General features: G+C 45.4%; 1 protein-coding gene across 3 annotated transcripts in view; it reads left to right on the top strand.

Moving 5' to 3' along the window:
• Nucleotides 1-600: 600 nt before the first annotated feature.
• The window catches only part of LOC142768653 (uncharacterized), a 136434-nt gene continuing 118036 nt past the window's right edge, over nucleotides 601-18998 (top strand). For 2 of the 3 annotated variants that reach the window (XM_075870669.1, XM_075870668.1), the window contains exons 1-2: nucleotides 688-890; nucleotides 10193-10374. In XM_075870669.1, the coding sequence (XP_075726784.1) occupies nucleotides 750-890; nucleotides 10193-10374 (323 nt within the window). In that variant the 5' untranslated portion in view covers nucleotides 688-749. Of the gene's footprint in view, nucleotides 632-687; nucleotides 891-10192; nucleotides 10375-18998 lie in introns of those variants that run through there. The other variant, XM_075870670.1, reaches the window with a different exon arrangement.

Below are 18998 nucleotides of genomic sequence, written 5' to 3'. Positions count from 1 at the left end.
CTTCTCTAATCTCCTGTTCCCCGCTACCCAAAGGCTCATACCCAAATCACATATGGCGTAACAATATTGCTGAGTAAAAAAAAACAAACACCAGTACTGAAGTTATTCGATGATCTTTTGCGAACAGGATTCACAGCCCCACTAACATATTGAGAATAAAACCAGAGGATATGTGACTGTGCATCATTAGTGCCATTAAAAGCTGTCATAGACTTTGCATTCGAGGTTTCAGATCTAGTCTATTGACGAATTGTTCGATGAAGAACGATTTCATAGTCACCAATAAAAAGTGAAATCATGATCCCCGATATTGCCTCAAATTGATACAGTACAGCACACGTCGTGGCACGGCTGCCAGTAGTACCCGCCATAAAAATGATACCGGGTCGTTCTATTGAATAAGTCACAAAACGTGGTTCTTATAGAAACTTACAATCCCGCATATTCTTTCATGAAGCATTCGCTAGGAATTTTTTCGCACGTCAGAATCGCAGGCTTATATGGCCATTTCGGACAAATACTAAGAGAAAGGTCACAATCAAAATAAACAACTTACCACGCAGTACAGATATGACGGCTTCACTAAACGACAGCGTGTATTTGTGTAAACATGTTCTTCTGTGTGTGTTTTGTGAGTATAAAACGTTCTGGGATAGTCTTTTTCTGTTGAATTGTAGTACGCGACAATCCCCAAAATTTCGAACTATACACTAGAAATCAGAAACACCCCTAGCTTTGTTCAACTGGGCATGGCGCACTTAACTCCTAATGCACTTACATGTAGTTGTATTATGGTTATGGTTGTTTCATTGTTGTGCCCTGTTCAATCTAAAGAAAATGTAGCCAATGGAACACTTGCGAGAGGTCGTGCAGAGCTAAACCTTTCAAAGGTAAGCCTTGTTTTTAACTATCATTTATATTGCTCCTCGACACGCCGCGGAAGCATACCTTATCACACTATTCCATAAATTAGTAGAAAATGGTAACGCAAGAGAGCTGTTTTAACGGTGCTACAGCTCAGGAAAAATGATAGGCATTTTGTAAGCTCTGATATACTTCTGCAAAGTTGACACTCCTTCTTTGAAGACACGTTTACCATTTGTTATAGGAAAACTTAATATAGGACGAGATGGTTCCTAGTTGGCGTGAATATCGGCCGCAAAACAAAAACGTTCAGATCTGCGCTCATCCTGTCAACTCGTTCCTGTGAATGTGTGTTTCTTGCGCTCAAAATTGCCCCCTAGTTTCACTTTTGTGTCATGCCAATCCCTACGGTGGAGTGATCAGCCACGTTCTTCAAGAACAACAACGCTCCTGTAAAGGCTCTTTTCCAGGTACAATAAATCCCCCGGTATAGCTAAATAGGAAGGCCCAGAGAGCTTGCTGCGGAATAAATCACACCATCTCAGAGAAGCGAAAAATATATTCTTATAAAAGCACACTATAGCACTGCCGTAAAGTCATGTCGAACGCTGCCGCAGATCTTCGACTACCTCCGGCATTTACTCGAGTTGGGGCTCATGCACAATCGAATGATTCTTCAACAATCTCCTCCCCCAGAAAAGGCGCGCGAAAAGGCACGCAAAAATAAAAGAAGAATAATAAGGAAGAATCTAGAAAGTTTGAACGGATGGCCCCTGACAATAAAGACATTACTTGGACCATGGCCTAAGATGAATCTTCAAAAAAAGGAGAATATCTTTCCGACTGACTTCTTAGTGCAGACCGGACTGGATAAGCGTTTTTGGTATAGAGTTAGAAGTTGAGATATGTGGAATGGTGAGTCAGTACATGTACTCTGAGTTAGAAATGAAAGTGTGAGCGTGTAAACGTTTCATGACACTGTGAATTGCTGCAACCAAACTGCACACTGACTTGTTATTTCAACTGGCATTAATGTGATAATATGTTTGTTTTTCTGCTTATTGTTCTTTTAGTACCTTCATTATTATTTTTTCTTTCGCTGCATAACTTACTAATATGAAGTAAACGAGGTAATAAGAACGTCAACCTGTACGCAGAATGACAGATATAACAGAACAGAACAGACATTGATTAAGGAAGTGTAGCAAACTGTGTGGGGAGACAGAGCTCTAAAGTAATGCTAGTGTTTGAAGAAAAAAGAAACGTGACGACTAAACCGTAATGGTGAGAATAACTAAGCAGTTTACCCACAACCGTAAGTAATTTTTTTGCGAAAGATGCGAGAACTCTAGTAGTAGCCTTAAATATAAAACAAAAGAACGCAACAAAACGAACTGCGAGCTCACCGGAGGGCATCCTGGCTGTCAACTCTCTGGAAAGAGCTGAACGGCTCAACGCTGCTAGACCACTGTCGACGCTAGGGTAGCGCGGTGGGTGCTCTGACAGCAACGGTCAGGAACGCGGCCACTGCCAAAGCCCTTCACCTTGGGGATGCATGGCTCCTGCCATGCAGATCACGAACACTGGCTGTGGCTCGCGGCGGTAGACGTTGGGCTCGCCCAACGGGAACGCCATGGCGATGTTCCAACCATACCAGTCCATACCAGCTGGTTTAGCTACAGGTGCGTGTACGGCTGCTTTGCCCCCTGTTGGGAGCCTGCTGGAACCTCAAGTCCGGAAACTGACATGTCTCTGCTCCGGCTCTTTAGGTCTAGGATCTCTAGTCACGTCTGCTTATCTTTTTTCCTTCTGCTTCAGTCCCATAGCATCGCGTCTTGCACCAACACGTGCCTAATTCCATGGCTTCCTCGGCTTCGATTCTCCGATAGCACGCACATTCAATGCCTTGACGGCACTTTAACGGGCGAGTCAACAGGCTCCGGAACGCACAGTAAAAGCTCGCGCATCTTTCGAACGCCTGACCAACCTCCTTCCACGTGCAGTGACCTCAACTGGGCGATCGGTGACGTTGACTTCATTACTCTTTGTGGAGACTTGGTTTGGACCAATTGACGAGCTGCGTGCTACGTCACATCGCCAATTGCCGAGTTGACGTCACTGCGCGTATAAGGAGGTTGGTCACGCGCAGAAAAAATGTGCGAACTTTTCCAGCGCGTTTTGGAGCCTGTTGACTGGCTCTTTAAGCACGATCACTTATCACAGGCACGACACAGGCGTTAACTAGCAACTAAAAAATTATTGAAAGGCGCGCGCAGGCACAGTAAGCAGTCGCCCTAGTCACGTGAAACACAATGGCGCCTGTGCCACAGAGTAGTCCGGGTAATAAGGGAGGTGATGGAAGCATTCTGCGCTGAAAGGAAGAGGGAATGGTGTATGAGTTAACCATCGGCTGCCCATGGGCAAAATAAGGTTTGATGCTGAGACTGACCACTGGTGCATTAAAACGATTACTTTTCGTGGATTTTTTCGTACTTATTTGCCAGAAGTTTAATTATTTTTGCTAAGGTGTTTACACATGTATCTTGCTAGGAAGCGCAGCCACTATTACAAAGAACACACAACACAAGCACTTAACTTCCACTAAACGTTTATTGCAAACGTCAGAGTTTATAAAGAGATGAAAGGAGAAAAAAAAATAAAAAATGAATAGAAAAGATAAAAATGGTAGGCAAGAAAAAGACCACGTGCCAGTCCCGTACATTACTATCCGTTATTGTCTATCACCCCATCCAGAAAACATAGTTCTTTCCGCGTGACCGAGATAGAGGGTGCACTAACACAGTCAAAATCATCTCGTTTCATTTCAGCCGCTTCTACTATCAAACGGGTTTACAAATCTCTGTCTCGATACAGCACGCACGTGTTATCGAATTAAGGCACACAACCGCACTCCTTACAGTGGATCGCCAAGTGACCAGCAGTACCCTTCTGCACTTAATTGTGGTGCTGTTTTAGCCTTTTGTTAATGCATCTTTCGGTTGTTCCCACATAAACAACACCACATGACAAGGACACTCTGTAAACAACAGACTGTGTACACTCAACATACTTTTGCGATGCTTAATTTGGCAACCTTTCTTTTCTTTTGAAACAGGACAAGTTTGGCGACATATTCTGGACAGTTTTTCAGGAGCAGACATAACCACTCGGACGCCCACATTATTACCAATCTTTTTAAGATTGAGTGCCACACTATAAATATAGGGGACAACAGCCCTTTTACGCTGCGGCAGGGAAGTGTTAATATGCTGCCTATTTTGTTTCTTTAGGTCCCTATGTAGCGATTCAGCGACGCTTATAACCATTCGTTGCGGGTAGCCTGCTGCCTTCAGTCGCAAAACCTGTTGCTCAAAGTTCTTCTTCATGAGGTGAAAACATGACTTCTTAAACGAATTAAAAAGGCACATTCGTGCAACAGACCTCTTCACTACTTTGGTATGGGCAGAAGAGAAAGGCAACAATGGCTTTTTGCTCCTGGGCTCATAAAGCCAACAAACGTGGTCATCTTAAAATTGCAACAACAGATCTAGAAACCTGAGCGTATCACCATAGGGCACTTCATGTGTAAGTTTCAGAGGCTGACAAACTGTCTCAAATACTCCAAGTGTCAAAACAGCAACACTTTGAAACTCTTTGGCATCACACTTAAAAAAACCAAATAATAATCCACAAACTTGAAGATTTTTAAAACCTTAGTTCCCGACTGAAGGCAGCAGGCTACCCGCAACGAATGGTTACAAGCGTCACTGAATCGCTACATAGAGACCTAAAGAAAAAAATAGGCAGCATATTAACACTTCCCTGCCACAGCATAGAACAGCTGTTGTCCCCTATATCCATAGTGTGGCACACAATCTTAAAAAGATTGGTAATAAGGTGGGCGTCCGAGTGGCTATGTCTGCTCCTGAAAAACTGTCCAGAATATGTCGCCAAACTTGTCCTGTTTCAAAAGAAAAGAAAGGTTGCCAAATTAAGCATCGCAAAAGTATGTTGAGTGTGCACAGTCTGTTGTTTACAGAGTGCCCTTGTCATGTGGTCTTGTTTATGTGGGAACAACCGAAAGATGCATTAACGAAAGGCTAAAAGAGCACCACAATAAAGTGCAGAAGGGTACTGATGGTCACTTGGCGATCCACAGTAAGGAGTGCGGTTGTGTGCCTTATTTCGATAACACGTGCGTACTGTATCGAGACAGAGATTTGTTAACCCGTTTGATAGTAGAAGCGGCTGAAATGACACGTGATGATTTTGATTCTGTTAGTGCACCCTCTATCTCGCTCACGCGGAAAGAACTATGTTTTTTGGACGGGGTGATAGACAATAACGGATAGTAATGTACGGGACTGGCACGTGTGCTTTTTGTTGTTTACCATTTTTCTTTTCTATTCATTTTTTAATTCTTTTTCTCCTTTCATCCCCTTTATAAACTCTGACGTTCGCAATAAACGTTAAGTTGAAGTTAAGCGCTCGTGTTGTGTGTTCTTTGTAATAGTGGCTGCTCTTCCTAGAAAGATGGATCCTTACCAACTGGCCCGATACAATTGTTTATTGATTTACACATCTGTTACTTTTCATATTATCTTGCGATTTTCAGCCTGATTGTCTGGCTGCGCAGATGCCTAGGTGTGCCACGTGACAAGGTTGGCTGCTTGATACATATGTGTGCCTTCTAATAACTTTTCACTTGCGAGTTCATTGTCTATGTCGTTTTATAGCCCTCATCTGTTTTTTGCACTCCAAGCATGAAGTACCAAACTGCTCAACTCTCTTTTCTTATTACGAACATGTTTTGGTGTTATAATCCCATACTCAGTGTCCTCTGTGATTTGTCCAGTCGTTCGAACTGCCGTGCTGTTTTATCGTCATATATTAGCACTAATTCACCCCCTTAAAGACTGTCAGAAGCTTCAGCATGAATATTGCCGTGCTCGAAACAGACAGCGAACGAAGACGATGAGCGCGCCAAAAGGGACACTGAAGAAGACGACGTCCTGTTGTTTAGGTCTCTTGCTATTGGCTCCTGCATAAAAACACAGGCCATTGGTTCTCTGACTGAACGTTTCGGTGATCTGCTTACGTTGAGCCGTGACAATATTAACTTGCTGTGCAGAACAGAGGGTCAGAAGACACACCTTTCTCTATAATGTTTGAAAGCGCTCAAGTTGCTGTGTGCGATCAATTCAAGATCTTGTATTTGTGGTTTTTGAGATTGAAAGGTTCACTTCATTTCTGTGGCAGCAGATGCCATTTGTACTTTTGCAAGTAAAAAAAATGAGCTCCTCCCATGCTACCATTTCTTCTGGTTACAATCATAAGTATGTAAGAAGCCTGAAATTTATCACGGCTTTTAACTCCTACATGACACCATTCTCCAAATTTAAAATGAAATAAAAATGAAATAAAATAAATATTTAAAATAAAATATTTAAAACAAAAAGATAATCTACCGAGCGTAAGTAAATAGTACATGAAATGCAGTCAAAAATCGATAAAATTATGACAATGATTACACATTATTTAAAGATTAAAAGATCGATGGGACTAATCAGGAGCGCAATGTTTGAACTCACACAGTGAGGTGAAGGTTTCAGCCTCAACCGGCAGAGCTTTTCACACATAGAGTAGAGAGAAACACATAGAGTAGAGAGAAATGGAACAGCAGGTAAAAAAATGCTTGAAGACGACATCATTCAACCATCAAAAACCCCTTGGGCATCGCCTGTTTTTCAAGTCAAGGACAGCAGCCTGCGTTTCTGTGTGGACTATCGAAAGCTAAATCAGGTTATAAAAAGATTTGTACCAGCTTCCCCGCATAGATTATTCGATTGAGAGGCTTCGTAACACACGTTAATTCTCTTCCATGGACTTAAAGAGTGGAGATTGGCAAATGGAAGTGACCTGAGGAGTCGTGAAAAAACCACTTTCGTGACGCCACACGGACTGTACGGATTTAAAGTCTTACCATTCGGCTAGTGCTCCACGCCTGCTACCTTCCAGCGTCTCATAGATACCGTTCTCTCTGGGCTTAAATAGAGAACCTACCTAGTATACCTTGACGATGTCATTGTGTTTTCTACAACGTTTGACGAACACCTTGAACGATTGCAAATGGTCTTGCAGGCTATACGGGCCGCAGGCCTGACGCTCAAGCCGGAGAAATGTCACGTCTGCTTTGAGGAACTGCAGTTTCTGGACCACGTCGTCAGTTACGCAGGAGTTCGTCCAGATCCCGAGAAAGTTGCCGCCGTAACACAGTTTCCAACACCATTAGATAAACAGGCAGTCAGGCGTTTTCTGGGTCTATGTGCACATTATCGGTAGTTTATTCCAGATTTTGCGTGCATTGCGTCACCTTTAACTCGTCTCACGACGGACGACGTTGCATTTGTTTGGGGCGACGAACAGGAAGCTGCTTTCAATGACTTGCGGCAACGTCTACACACGACCCCCGTGCTTGCCCATTTTGATGAGACAGCCCCTACCATGCTCCATACTGACGCCAGCAGTGTTGGCCTCGGTGCTGTGCTTGTGTAGCGCTATAGGATGACGAGAAAAGAGTGATCGCTTACGCAAGCAGAACTCTGAAGCAAATTCTCGACCACTGAGAAGGAATGCCTCGCCGTTGTGTGAGCAGTTATGAAATATCGCCCATACTTGTACGGCAAAAGCTATCAGTGACCACCATTCGTTGTGTTGCTTAACACGTCTGAAAGATCTTTCCGGGCGATTGGCACGCTGGAGCCTTAGAGTACAGGAATTCGATATAACGATGATGTATAGGTCGGGAAAACGACACACGGACGCCGACAACCTGTCTCGATCACCAATAGAGTCGGCTGCTTCTTTTGAGGAAGAGTAAGCGTTCCTCGGAATCCTCGACATGTCATCTATTGCAGATCACCAGCATGACGATTCTGAAACACTTGCATTGATTAATTATTTTAAAGGACGAAGCCAGAATGCGCGCAAAGCATTTGCAAGAGGACTATCGTCGTTCTCTATGCGCAACAATGTCATTTACAAAATGAACTTCTCGTCAGATGGGTCCACCTACCTTCTTGTCGTTCCTACCTCTCTTCGTTCTGAGGTGTTGCAATCGTGCCACAATGAGGTCACATCTGGACATTTGGGCTACACGCTCACACTGAGCAGAGATCGAGGGAGGTATTACTGGCCTAGACTCACCGCTGCCCTGAAGCATCCTGTTCGGATCTGCCTCGATTTGGAGCGGTGCAAGTTACCACCCACGAAACCAGTCGGTTTGCTACATCTTGTCGAGATCCCAACAACGCCATTTGACCAGATCGAAATGGATATTTTGGGCCCACTTCCTACCATTAATGTTGGTGACCACTGAGTTATAGTGGCGACCGACTACCTTACCGGCTACGCCGAGACAAAAGCCATCCAGAGAGGCACAGCAGAGGAGGTGGCCCGGTTCTTTATTGAGAACATTGTGCTGAGACATGGTGCGCCATCGATCGTTATAACAGATCGCAGAATCGCGTTGACAGCTGCGCTTTTATATCACGTGTTGGTGCTCAGCGGTACTATTCATCGCAAGTCGACAGCTTACCATCCACAAACCATCGGGTTGACCGAGTGGCTTTAGAAAACTCTGGAAGACATGCTTTCAATGTATGTGGACATCGAACACAAAAACTGGGACGAGATTCTCCCTTACATAACGTTTGCATACAGTACTGCTAAACAAGAAGCCACACGGATGACCGCATTCAGCCTTGTTCACGGACGAGAAGTAAGGATGATGTTGGACGCGATGCTGCCACACGAATGCGATGAAGACGAAATGAGTGCTGACGTGTTTACTCAACGCGCCGAGGAAGCCAGGCAGCTCACACGTCTGCGAATATACTAACAGCAAGAGTACGACGCAGATCCCTATAAACTACGTCATACACCTGTAAAGTACAAAACCGGTTACAGGGTATGGGTGTGGACGCCTGTATGAAGACGGGAACTATCCGAAAAGTTGCTCAGAAGATACTTCAGACCGTATCGAGTGCTGCGACGACTAAGGGACGTTACCTACGAAGTCGTCCCGGACAGCCCAAACTGTACAAGGCGTCGCCAGCACCGACCTGAACTTGTGCACGTAGTGTGCATTAAGCCATACGTCAGCGAGTGACTCTGCGGGGCACCGTCGCTTGTACAAAGTGACGTTATGTGCGAATCACTGGCTCATCGGGGCGATGCTCTTTTAAGAGGAGGCAAATGCCGCGCTCGAAACACACAGACAACGAAGACGATAGGCGTGCCAACAGTCTCGTGAAAAGGGACACTGAAGAAGACGACGTCCTGTTGTTTAGGTCTCTTGCTATTGGCTCCTGCATAAAAACACAGGCCATTGGTTCTCAGACTGAACGTTTCGGTGATCTGCTTACGTTGAGCCGTGACAATATTAACTTGCTGTGCAGAACAGAGGGTCAGAAGACACACCTTTCTCTATAATGTTTGAAAGCGCTCAAGTTGCTGTGTGCGATCAATTCAAGATCTTGTGACTGTGGTTTTTCAGATTGAAAGGTCGACTTCATTTCTGCGGCAGCAAATGCCATTTATACTTTTGCAAGTAAAAAAAAATGAGCTCCTCCCATGCTTCCATTTCTTCTGGTTACATTCATAAGTATGTAAGAAGCCTGAAATTCATCACGGCTTTTAACTCCTACGTGACATCACTCTCCATATTTAAAATAAAATGGAAATAAAATAAAATAAATTAAAATAAATATTTAAAATAAAATATTTAAAATAAAAAGATAATCTACCAAGCCTAAGTAAATAGTACATGAAATGCAGTCAAAGAACAATAAAAAATATGAGAATGATTACACATTATTTAAAGATTAAAAGATCGATAGAACTAATCAGGAACGAAATGTTTGAACTCACACAGTGAGGTGAAGGTTTCAGCCTCAACAGGCAGAGCTTTCCACACATAGAGTAGAAAGAAATTTCCTACTGTTTGTCCGTAATTTTTACGCATTCGAGGCAGGCTAAACTAATTGAGAGTGTTCCACGACGCCACGTAGGGCGTGTTCGAGGCAGTTGTTACACCTGTAACACTTCTCTTGCCTAAAACTGAAAGAAAAGCTTTCGGTTCAGTCTCAACCCTACTCTGTCATAGTAATTTGAATGCCATTGAAAACAGGAAAATATTACTTGTTTTTATTCTCCATCTCCTACAACATTCGTCAAATACAAAGGCTGGACAGTTGTGTGCTTTACACTGGAAAATTTTCAGTGTATGAGTATACACTATTGACTAGTTTACATTTTGCTCCTTTAGGTACTCAACACGAGTCTCCCGTTGTACTTGTACTCCTACTGCAGCAATATTTTTGGTCTGGACAAATGCGAGGACGAGAATTGCACCGTTGAAACTTACACCTGTGAACACATGCGTAAGATCATGCTCACCAACACCACCTACAATTTTACACTCTCATTGCGGAATAACAAAACAATGTGGTAAGAAAATTTTTGTTTTATTTTATAAGCCTGGTGGCTTATTTATTCTAGCACAAGTAGCTAAGCAAAAGACGAGCTACGGATGAAACTAAAGCTGCAGATCATTGCACCGAGTGATATTAGCTGCTGAAAAACTACGGCGGAAAAAATTGTGAATGGCTCATCAAGTAACAGAACTGTTTAAATATTATGAAAGAGTGTCTTGCGAAAAAGAAGAATGAAGAAGAATTTTACATTGTGGTTTCAATGGGGAAAAAAGCCATGCAGGATTTTCGTCGTAATAACATAAAAACAATTGAATAAGCATATCAAAGTAATCGCGTACAATGTCAGCGGGATTGTTGTTAGAACAAAAACTACCACGGAACATGCTGCGGGATCGAGGAGCTGCCACGGGAACAGTTCACATTACACCGAAGGTGCCGTAAAAAATGTTACAGATCTAACTTGGTGTTGCAATTGTTTTAAATGCGAAGCATTTCTTAGCGAACTTCGCCGACGTATCTATCTATATGAGCGTATTGAGCGTATCTATCTATATTTTTATCTATCTAGCCGACTACGACTTTTAGCTCTCCTGGCCATTTCGATAATGATATCGATACTATACATGATATCTATATGAAGAATATATTTAACGAGTCATAACGTGAAAATCATGATGTGAGAGTCATGAATGACACGATTTACATTTCATGGTCGTGCAGCTCTTGCGGTGGTTTCGTTTAAATGGCTTGTTGCAAAACTAGTATGGTATGACATGTGAACATGGCAAAAACAAACGACCGACGCTAACATGAAAATCGTGACATGCGTGTCATGTAACAACATGACTACATGCCAAGCTCATGATGGCGCTCGCGGCTGCTTCGCTAGCGTCACATATACCAAATTTGGTATTACGGGACATGAATGAATTATGATGATACTGGTGCAAACATGGTAAACATGATATCCGTGTCATGTAACAACAAGATTACATGCTACGCTCTTGATGTGCTCCCGGTCGTTTCGCCAGCTTCCCATGTTCCAAACTCTATAATATGTGACGCGAATAAACGAAATAGGTAAATAACACATACAAACATGATAGTCACAATATGCCTGTCATGTAACTACATGCCACACTGACTAAATGCCACACTACAACCATATATGGCTACATGCTTCACACATGCCAAATTGGGCATTACGCGACGCCAATGGAAGACGAAGGTTTGTGACTGGTGCAAACATTATAATCGTGCGATGTGTTTCATGTGAGAACATGACTACATGCCGCAGTCAAGGCGCCAATACATTTCGACGTGACGCGGTGCGCGTGCTCACCGGCGTTCATGTCGACGCGTCACGCCGGCGTTCCGGCGCCAGGCACTGGTCCTGCCATATACTCGTGGGCGCGCGCCGCGCTGCGTTGCTTTGACGCATACGCGTTTGAGCGCGTCCAGTATCCCTCTGTCATGAGAGGTGGGAGACGCAGTATCGTCTGGGTAACGCATCGGTTCGAAATTCGGCATGTCACATTTTGCACCAGTTGCCTTCAGGCCGCGCCGACGGACGCTGGTCGCGCCGGTCGCGCCTGGCGTCAGACTACAGAGTTCTCACGTTTTGCTAACGTAGCTTCGTTGTGCCCAGCGTGCGCGCGTGTCAACGCTACATTGGAGTAATTGGGCTCTTTATGATGCGCTCACGGCAAATTTGCTAGCTCCACATATACCGAATTCGGTGTTAAGTGACGTCATTGGATGGCGAAAGTATATGACTGGTGCAAATATGATAATTTTGACACGTGTACCATGTAAGAACACAGCATACCACGGTCATAGCGTGCTCGCGCTCGTTTCGCTAGCTCCACATATACTAAATTTGGTATCACGTGACTTAAATAGATGACGGTAAACGACACATCCAAACATGATAGTCATGAAACGGAAGTCATGTACGGCATCATTCACCTCCATATAACAACGTTGTGCTCATTTTAAAATGACATATCAACCTTCCTGATTCCTGCTTCGCATATGATTGATTCTCACTGTACATGGGATCAGCCAATTTTTTATGCATAGCACTCAGCTAGCACTAGCCTGTGCTGTAATTTTTGCTTTGAGCAAACACCTGTGACCTGTATTGACACCTTTTTTCCAATTGACAAGGATGCTCATATTTTGGTCTCACCAGGCTCGGCCGACACATTAGCGTGTAAGGGTTGTGTTATGGGTTATCACAACTTTGGCAATATTTTCAAAGTAGACATGTTCTTCTTACCACGAGGAAGCGCACGCTATGGTAGAACCATGTGCATGTCAAAAGCAGCTGGCGTAGTCATATCGCGAAAAAGCTTAACTATGGCTTGCGAAGACTATTTTGGGCATACGTAATTATTAATACATTATTATAAAATAGAATAGCCCCTTCTTTTTCTACAATTATTGTTGTTCTCAGATTTGTGGCAGTAGTCTAAAGCGTTGCATAGCAATGGCATCTCTCACTATCACGCAGAAGACCTGGTTTAGACAGCGAGTGATTTCTCCAAGTATTTTGTTTCATCAAAACCTCTCAGAAGCTGACAACGACGCCAACGCGGAGACGCCCTCTTTGTGATACGGCGTCTATAACCTTTTTGTGAAAAATTTTCATAGACGGTGTTAATTTAGAAAATACGAATTCTGGTGCGCACAACTATACCACTGGCCGTAATATGCTGGTGAGTGCCAAAAATGATTTGCTAATCATTTTTGGCAGTGTTTCGTAACGTCAGTGGTAGGAAAGAGACAGCATTCATGTTTTCACCCACGAGTTTTGTTCGTGACAAACTCAAGTATTCTTATCTAAGTATACCATATTGAAAGTGTACGTCTTCATATGTCAATGATCCCGCAAGATCAATCTGCAATGTCCTGTTGGGCACGACAACGAAACCAGTCTCGTATCGCCGCATTTACGGTACAAGTAGCTGATTATTTATCTTAATTCTGCAATGATTCGCATTGCTTTGTGCGCTCTTATGGCAATGAGAGAGCCCTGAAAATAGCGATAGGAAGGTATAACTAATTTTAATAGAATTTGTCAATTATGTGAACAAATAGAATAATATACAGGCACACATTTCTCTTGCCAGCATATCGGCACCTTCGGAAGAGACAGGCACGCGCAAATGCACTACGTAACCTTTTTCTTTATCTCTGTGGGCAATTTAGGAGTTCGGCTGCAATGCAGGTACCCTCACAGACCAATATATTGCAATATATTCATTTTATAACAGGCGGCTGATATCGCACCCGCCCGAGGGCACAAACTTGTTTGACAAAGCTTGTCGGTGTCGCAGGTTGACGAAAGAAAGGACTTTCTTATTCACACTTCGTAGGCAGTACCCCACATGCTGATGCGCATGTGCGCGCTGAATCTGTGCCATCACACGTGACCCGATTGGGAAGTTGACAAAGGCACCACGTTGGATTGTTCGCAAGGAAGTGTTCTCCCACCTGTTTGCGCCGCTGTATGTAACCAGACCGCACACCTCACAACCCACCTCTGCCCTTCACTATACGCCATCTGCTTTGTTTTTTAGTTGCGGAGGATCTTATGCCGGGATATGTGCCTCGTAGTCCTGGTGGTGGTGGTGGTGGTGGTGGTAGTGGTTAGAAGAGGGAGAACGCACTTATTATCTGCAGCCTGGTAGGGAGCATGGCGCAGTGCCTGCGAGAAAAGGGAAAGGGAGAAGAGTGGATAGAAGAGAAAAAAAATGGCAGATCCCACGTACAGTGGTAATCGATGATATGCAAAGCAAAAAAAAAGAAAGGTTGATATGTCACTTTAAAATCAGCACAATGTTGCGAGCTGAAGGTAAACGATGCCGTACACGACTTCCGTGCCATGATTATCATGTTTGGATGTGTCGTTTACCTTCGTCATCTATTCACGTCACGTGATACCAAATTTAGTATATGTGGAGCTAGCGAAACGGCAGCGAGCACGCTTTTAGCGTGGTATGTTGTCATATTCTTACACGACACGCGTGTCAGGATTATTATTTTTGCACGAGTCATATATTTCGACATTCATTGAAGTCACGTATCACGAAATTTGGTATATGTTGAGCTAGCAAAACGACCGGGAGTGCCTCATGAAGGGTCCAATATGCTCCAGTGTGGCGGGTCCAATGTAGATTGCATCATGAAGGGCCCAATATAATCCAATATACTTCAACATAGCGACGCTACGTTAGCAAAACGCGAGCACTGTACAATCTGATGCCAGGTGCGACCAGCGCGACCACCGTCTGTCAGCGCAGCCCGACGGCAACCGGCGCCCCGCCATGGTGGTCTTGTGGCTAAGGTTCTCGGCTGCTGACCCGCAGGTCGCGGGATCGAATCCCGGCTGCGGCGGCTGCAATTCTGAGGGAGGCGGAAATGCTGTAGGCTCGTGTGCTCAGGTTTCGGTGCACATTAAACAACCCCAGGTGGTATAAATTTCCAGAGCCCTCCTCTACAGCGTCTCTCATAATCATATGGTGGTTTCGGGACGTTAGACCCCACATATTGATCAATCAAATGAACGGCAACCAGCGCAACCTTCGCACCGGTGCGTTACCCAGACCACATTGCGTCTACCTTTTCTCGTGACGGAGGGATGCTGGACGCGTGAAAATGCGCATGCGTCAAAGCAACGCAGCGCGGCGCACGCCTGCGGGTATATGGAAAGCTGGCGCCTGGCGTCGCAACGCCAGCATGGTGCGACGAAATGAATGCCGGTGAGCACGCGCACCACGTCACATCGAAATAGATTGGCGCCTTGACTGTGGCTTGTAGCCAATTTCTTACATGACACGCATCTCACGATTATCATGTTTGTAGCAGTCACATACCTTTGTCATCCATTCACGTCACGTAATACGATATTTGGCATACGTGAAGCTAGCAAAACGGCAGCGAGCACATCATAAGGGTGGCATGCAATCATGTCGTCACATGACACGCACGTCGGGGTGATCATGTTTGGATATGTCATTTACCTGTGTCGTCCATTCGCGTCGTGTAATACCCTGTTTTTACATGTGAAGCTAGCAAAACGGCCACGAGCGCATCATGAGCTTAGCATGTACTTATATTGTTACATGACACGCATCTCATGTTTATCATGCTTGCACCAGTATTATACCATCGTCATCCATTCACGTCCCGTAATACCAAATTTGATAAGAGTGAAGCTAGCGAAACGGCCACCAGGGCATCATGAGCGTGGCATGTAGTCATGTAGTTATATGAAACGCATCCAATGATTATCATGTTTGCCCCAGTAACATATCTTCCTCATCCATTCACGTACCATAATATCAAATTCGGTATATGTGACGCTGGCGATACGACAATGAGTGCATCATGAGTGTGGCATGCAGTCATGTTGTTACAAGACAGGCATGTCAATTATTTGGATGTTAGGGTCTGTGGCTTGTGTTCGCTATGCAGTCATGTCATACCATACCAGTTTGGCAACATACCTTGTGAACGAAATCACGGCGAAAGATGCACGGACATGAAATATAAATCATGACAATAATGACATACATGTCATGATTTTCACGTTATGAGTAGTGAAATATGTTTCTTGTACAGTCATGATATGCCCTACCAAGTTTGGTATCAATACCATTATTTAAACGGCCAAGAGAGCTAAAGCTTGTAGGCGGCTAGATAGATAGATAGATAGATAGATAGATAGATAGATAGATAGATAGATAGATAGATAGATAGATAGATACGTTTAATGTCGCCAAAGTTCGCTGTGAAACGCTTCGCATTTAAAAAGGTCAAGTCAGCAGTGGCGCAGATGTCTTAAGCACGGCAGTCCGGCAGCAGGGATAGGGGTGGCAAAGGTCCTGTTCTGAGCCGTAGGCCGCGATTGTCGTCTCGTCAAGAAACTCCACCATGCTCTGGAGCACTGGTTGATGGGTACGAGAACGGAAGAGCAGGTGTTCCAGGGTGGTGGCAGGAACGCCATGTCTCTGGTAAGCTGTGATGATCCTCGAGCATTCTTGTGCCAATGCAGGGCTGGCACAGAGGAAGTGCTCGAGGGTCGCGTGGCCGCCGCAGCGGCTGTGGGCTGAGAAGGTGCAGTGTTCCTTGCGGTAGCAGTGGGCCACGGTCCACAGGCTTCCGGTCCGCAGCCGCAGCTGGTCGGCTCATCTCCTCCTGGTAAGGCCTGTCACGGGAAGACGCCTGGGTCGCCGCTTGGCCAGTCTCTGGCCTGTATTGACCGAGGCGAGGAGCTTCTTCATGCGAGCAAGCGTATAGTCCCTGGCCGCCACGGCTTGGGTGATGGGGGGGAGGGGAGCCCAGCTGGTATGCTGCCTTGGCCAGCGTGTCCACCCCTTCGTGGGCCGTTTCACCGATGCGCATACATGTCCCCTCCCACTCTCTTTCTTTCCTAACACCCCTCCTAATCTCTCGCATCACAACGCCAACGCAGGCAGAGTCTAACAACCTACGCTCGCGTTTCCTGTATCTCTACTATTTATAGACATCGCTCCTTGTGGCGTTTACATCACCATTGCACATGCATGTCCCCGCTCTCTCTCCTTTCCTACACTCAACCTCATCTGTCATCTCGACGCGCTTACGCAGGTAGCGTCTGCTAGCGAGTTTCTTGGTTAAAAACATTGGCCTTGTATTTGCATGTTTCATTGCAAACGTCGTCGAAAGACGATAGTCTTGCGCCTGGAGAGAGTGAACGGAACGTTTATTTGATGTTATGCGTTAGAAAATGGGTGAATGGTAGTCTGGAGGCGCTCCGTTAGAGTGCCTCGATGCGTGCTGCGGAGGTGAACGAGTGCATCTAGGTACGTCACACGTGATACATGAGTGCTATCTGGCAGTTATCTTGGAAAACAAAGCGAGTGGCGTGCGCGCCCATCTCGGAGGTGATAAGGTGTAGAATGCAAAGCGACGAGTAAGTGCCACGACCATGTCGTCTTAGCAAAGCGTTGGAAGCACCTACCTCTTTGTGCAAGCGTTGTATTGTCAGCGCAGCGTAATAAACGCTACGGTACTTGGAATTACCATGGTCCTTTATTACTTTTTTTCTAGTCATGAATCTCCCGCCAAAGTTTCATATAGAGACAAAAGTGGACACCACAGGTACCACCGTAAGCAGGAGATAATCGATCGGCCGCACTTGGCAGGGCTGTAGCGCGCTCGTAGAAGTGTTTCCCATCAAACACACTTCTTCAGCTATTAGCGGCGAAACTCCTTATAGCGGCACCCGTTCGTCCCCCGTAGTATGTAACAAGTATAACATTTTGGCCTCCAAGGTGGTGCCGGGGAGAGACTTCTTCTGTGCGTTGTTGAACAATAAAAAATAGTGCTCAATGTACATGTCAATGGCTGCTAATGGGGAATGAGAGACAGGAGCATTCAGCTTTTAGTTAACGCGCAGGCTGCGATCACCATTAGCAGCCATTGGCATGTACATTGAGCACTATCTGACAAGAAAGGGTTGCTACGTAATATTCGCTGGGTGTAACCTCCTTAGCTTTAGAAAGGTTTAGCGAGCGTTGAGCCGCAGTGCCATGAATACAATGAACTTGTATATACCATGAATGAACTCGAGGTGGTTAAAATTAGGAAGTAGATACGAAGCGCAAGCCGTAAGAAAGTAAAAGCCGAATTCTCCGCCTCTCATTTCCCATTAGCAGCCATTGGCATGTACATTGAGCACTATCTGACTGAAAAAAATTTGCTACGTCATACTCGCTGGGCGTAACCTCTTTGGTTTTCGAAAGGTTTAGCGAGCGTTCGGCCGCAGTGCCATGAATACAGTGAACTAGTATATACCATGAACTCGAGGTGGTTAAAGGTGGGAAGAGGACCCGAAGCGCAAGCCGTAAGAAAGTGTGCGTGTGCCACCTCTCGTTTAGTCTTTGGAATTTCCGCTGGATGGCGGTGCTTCTATATGGGGAATATATGATGAAAAGATGCGAGATGGTGTTACTTAGAGTGTTGAATAGATGGACGAACGGACACATAGACAGATGCATGGATGGACGCATGAACGGACGCAGGGGCGGCTGCATGGACGAACGCAGGGACGCACGCACGAACAGACGCACGCACGGACGGGCTGATCGACGCATGGACGATCACACTGACGGACACATGGACGGACGGAAGCAAGAACGAATGGACGGACGAAATCTTCGCCCCACTCTCCATCATTCACTCCGTGGATATGCTGCCATTTTTTTTTCGTTCTCCACGCTCTCGCTAGTAAATCGTAGCAGCTATTGGTATTGTTAAATTCACCCATGAAGCGCGTCATCAAATTGCCTAGGTATTTGATATCAGGCAATGTGTAGTGCCATCATCACCATCATCATTTCTCAATCACCGCGCCGCGCCTCTCGCGCAGCTGATGCTAGCTCGAGCTGCGCGAGGATTAGAACGAGCTCACGCACCTGGCGCGTCGGACGGGGACAGCTACCGCGGTTCGGCTTCGGGCGTGGAATAAAGTGGCGCGATCGGCACGGCCCCGTCGGCTGCCTACGACGCCGTCTCATGTCTCTCTTCTCTCGCCGCTACATTGGTGACCCGGAGAACACGCCCTTCGCCGAGCGGCCCGCGGCCATG

Source organism: Rhipicephalus microplus, chromosome 8 (assembly GCF_043290135.1).
Source record: "Rhipicephalus microplus isolate Deutch F79 chromosome 8, USDA_Rmic, whole genome shotgun sequence".
In the NCBI taxonomy this organism is placed as follows: domain Eukaryota; kingdom Metazoa; phylum Arthropoda; class Arachnida; order Ixodida; family Ixodidae; genus Rhipicephalus; species Rhipicephalus microplus.
This window is presented reverse-complemented; position numbering and strand designations above follow the sequence as displayed.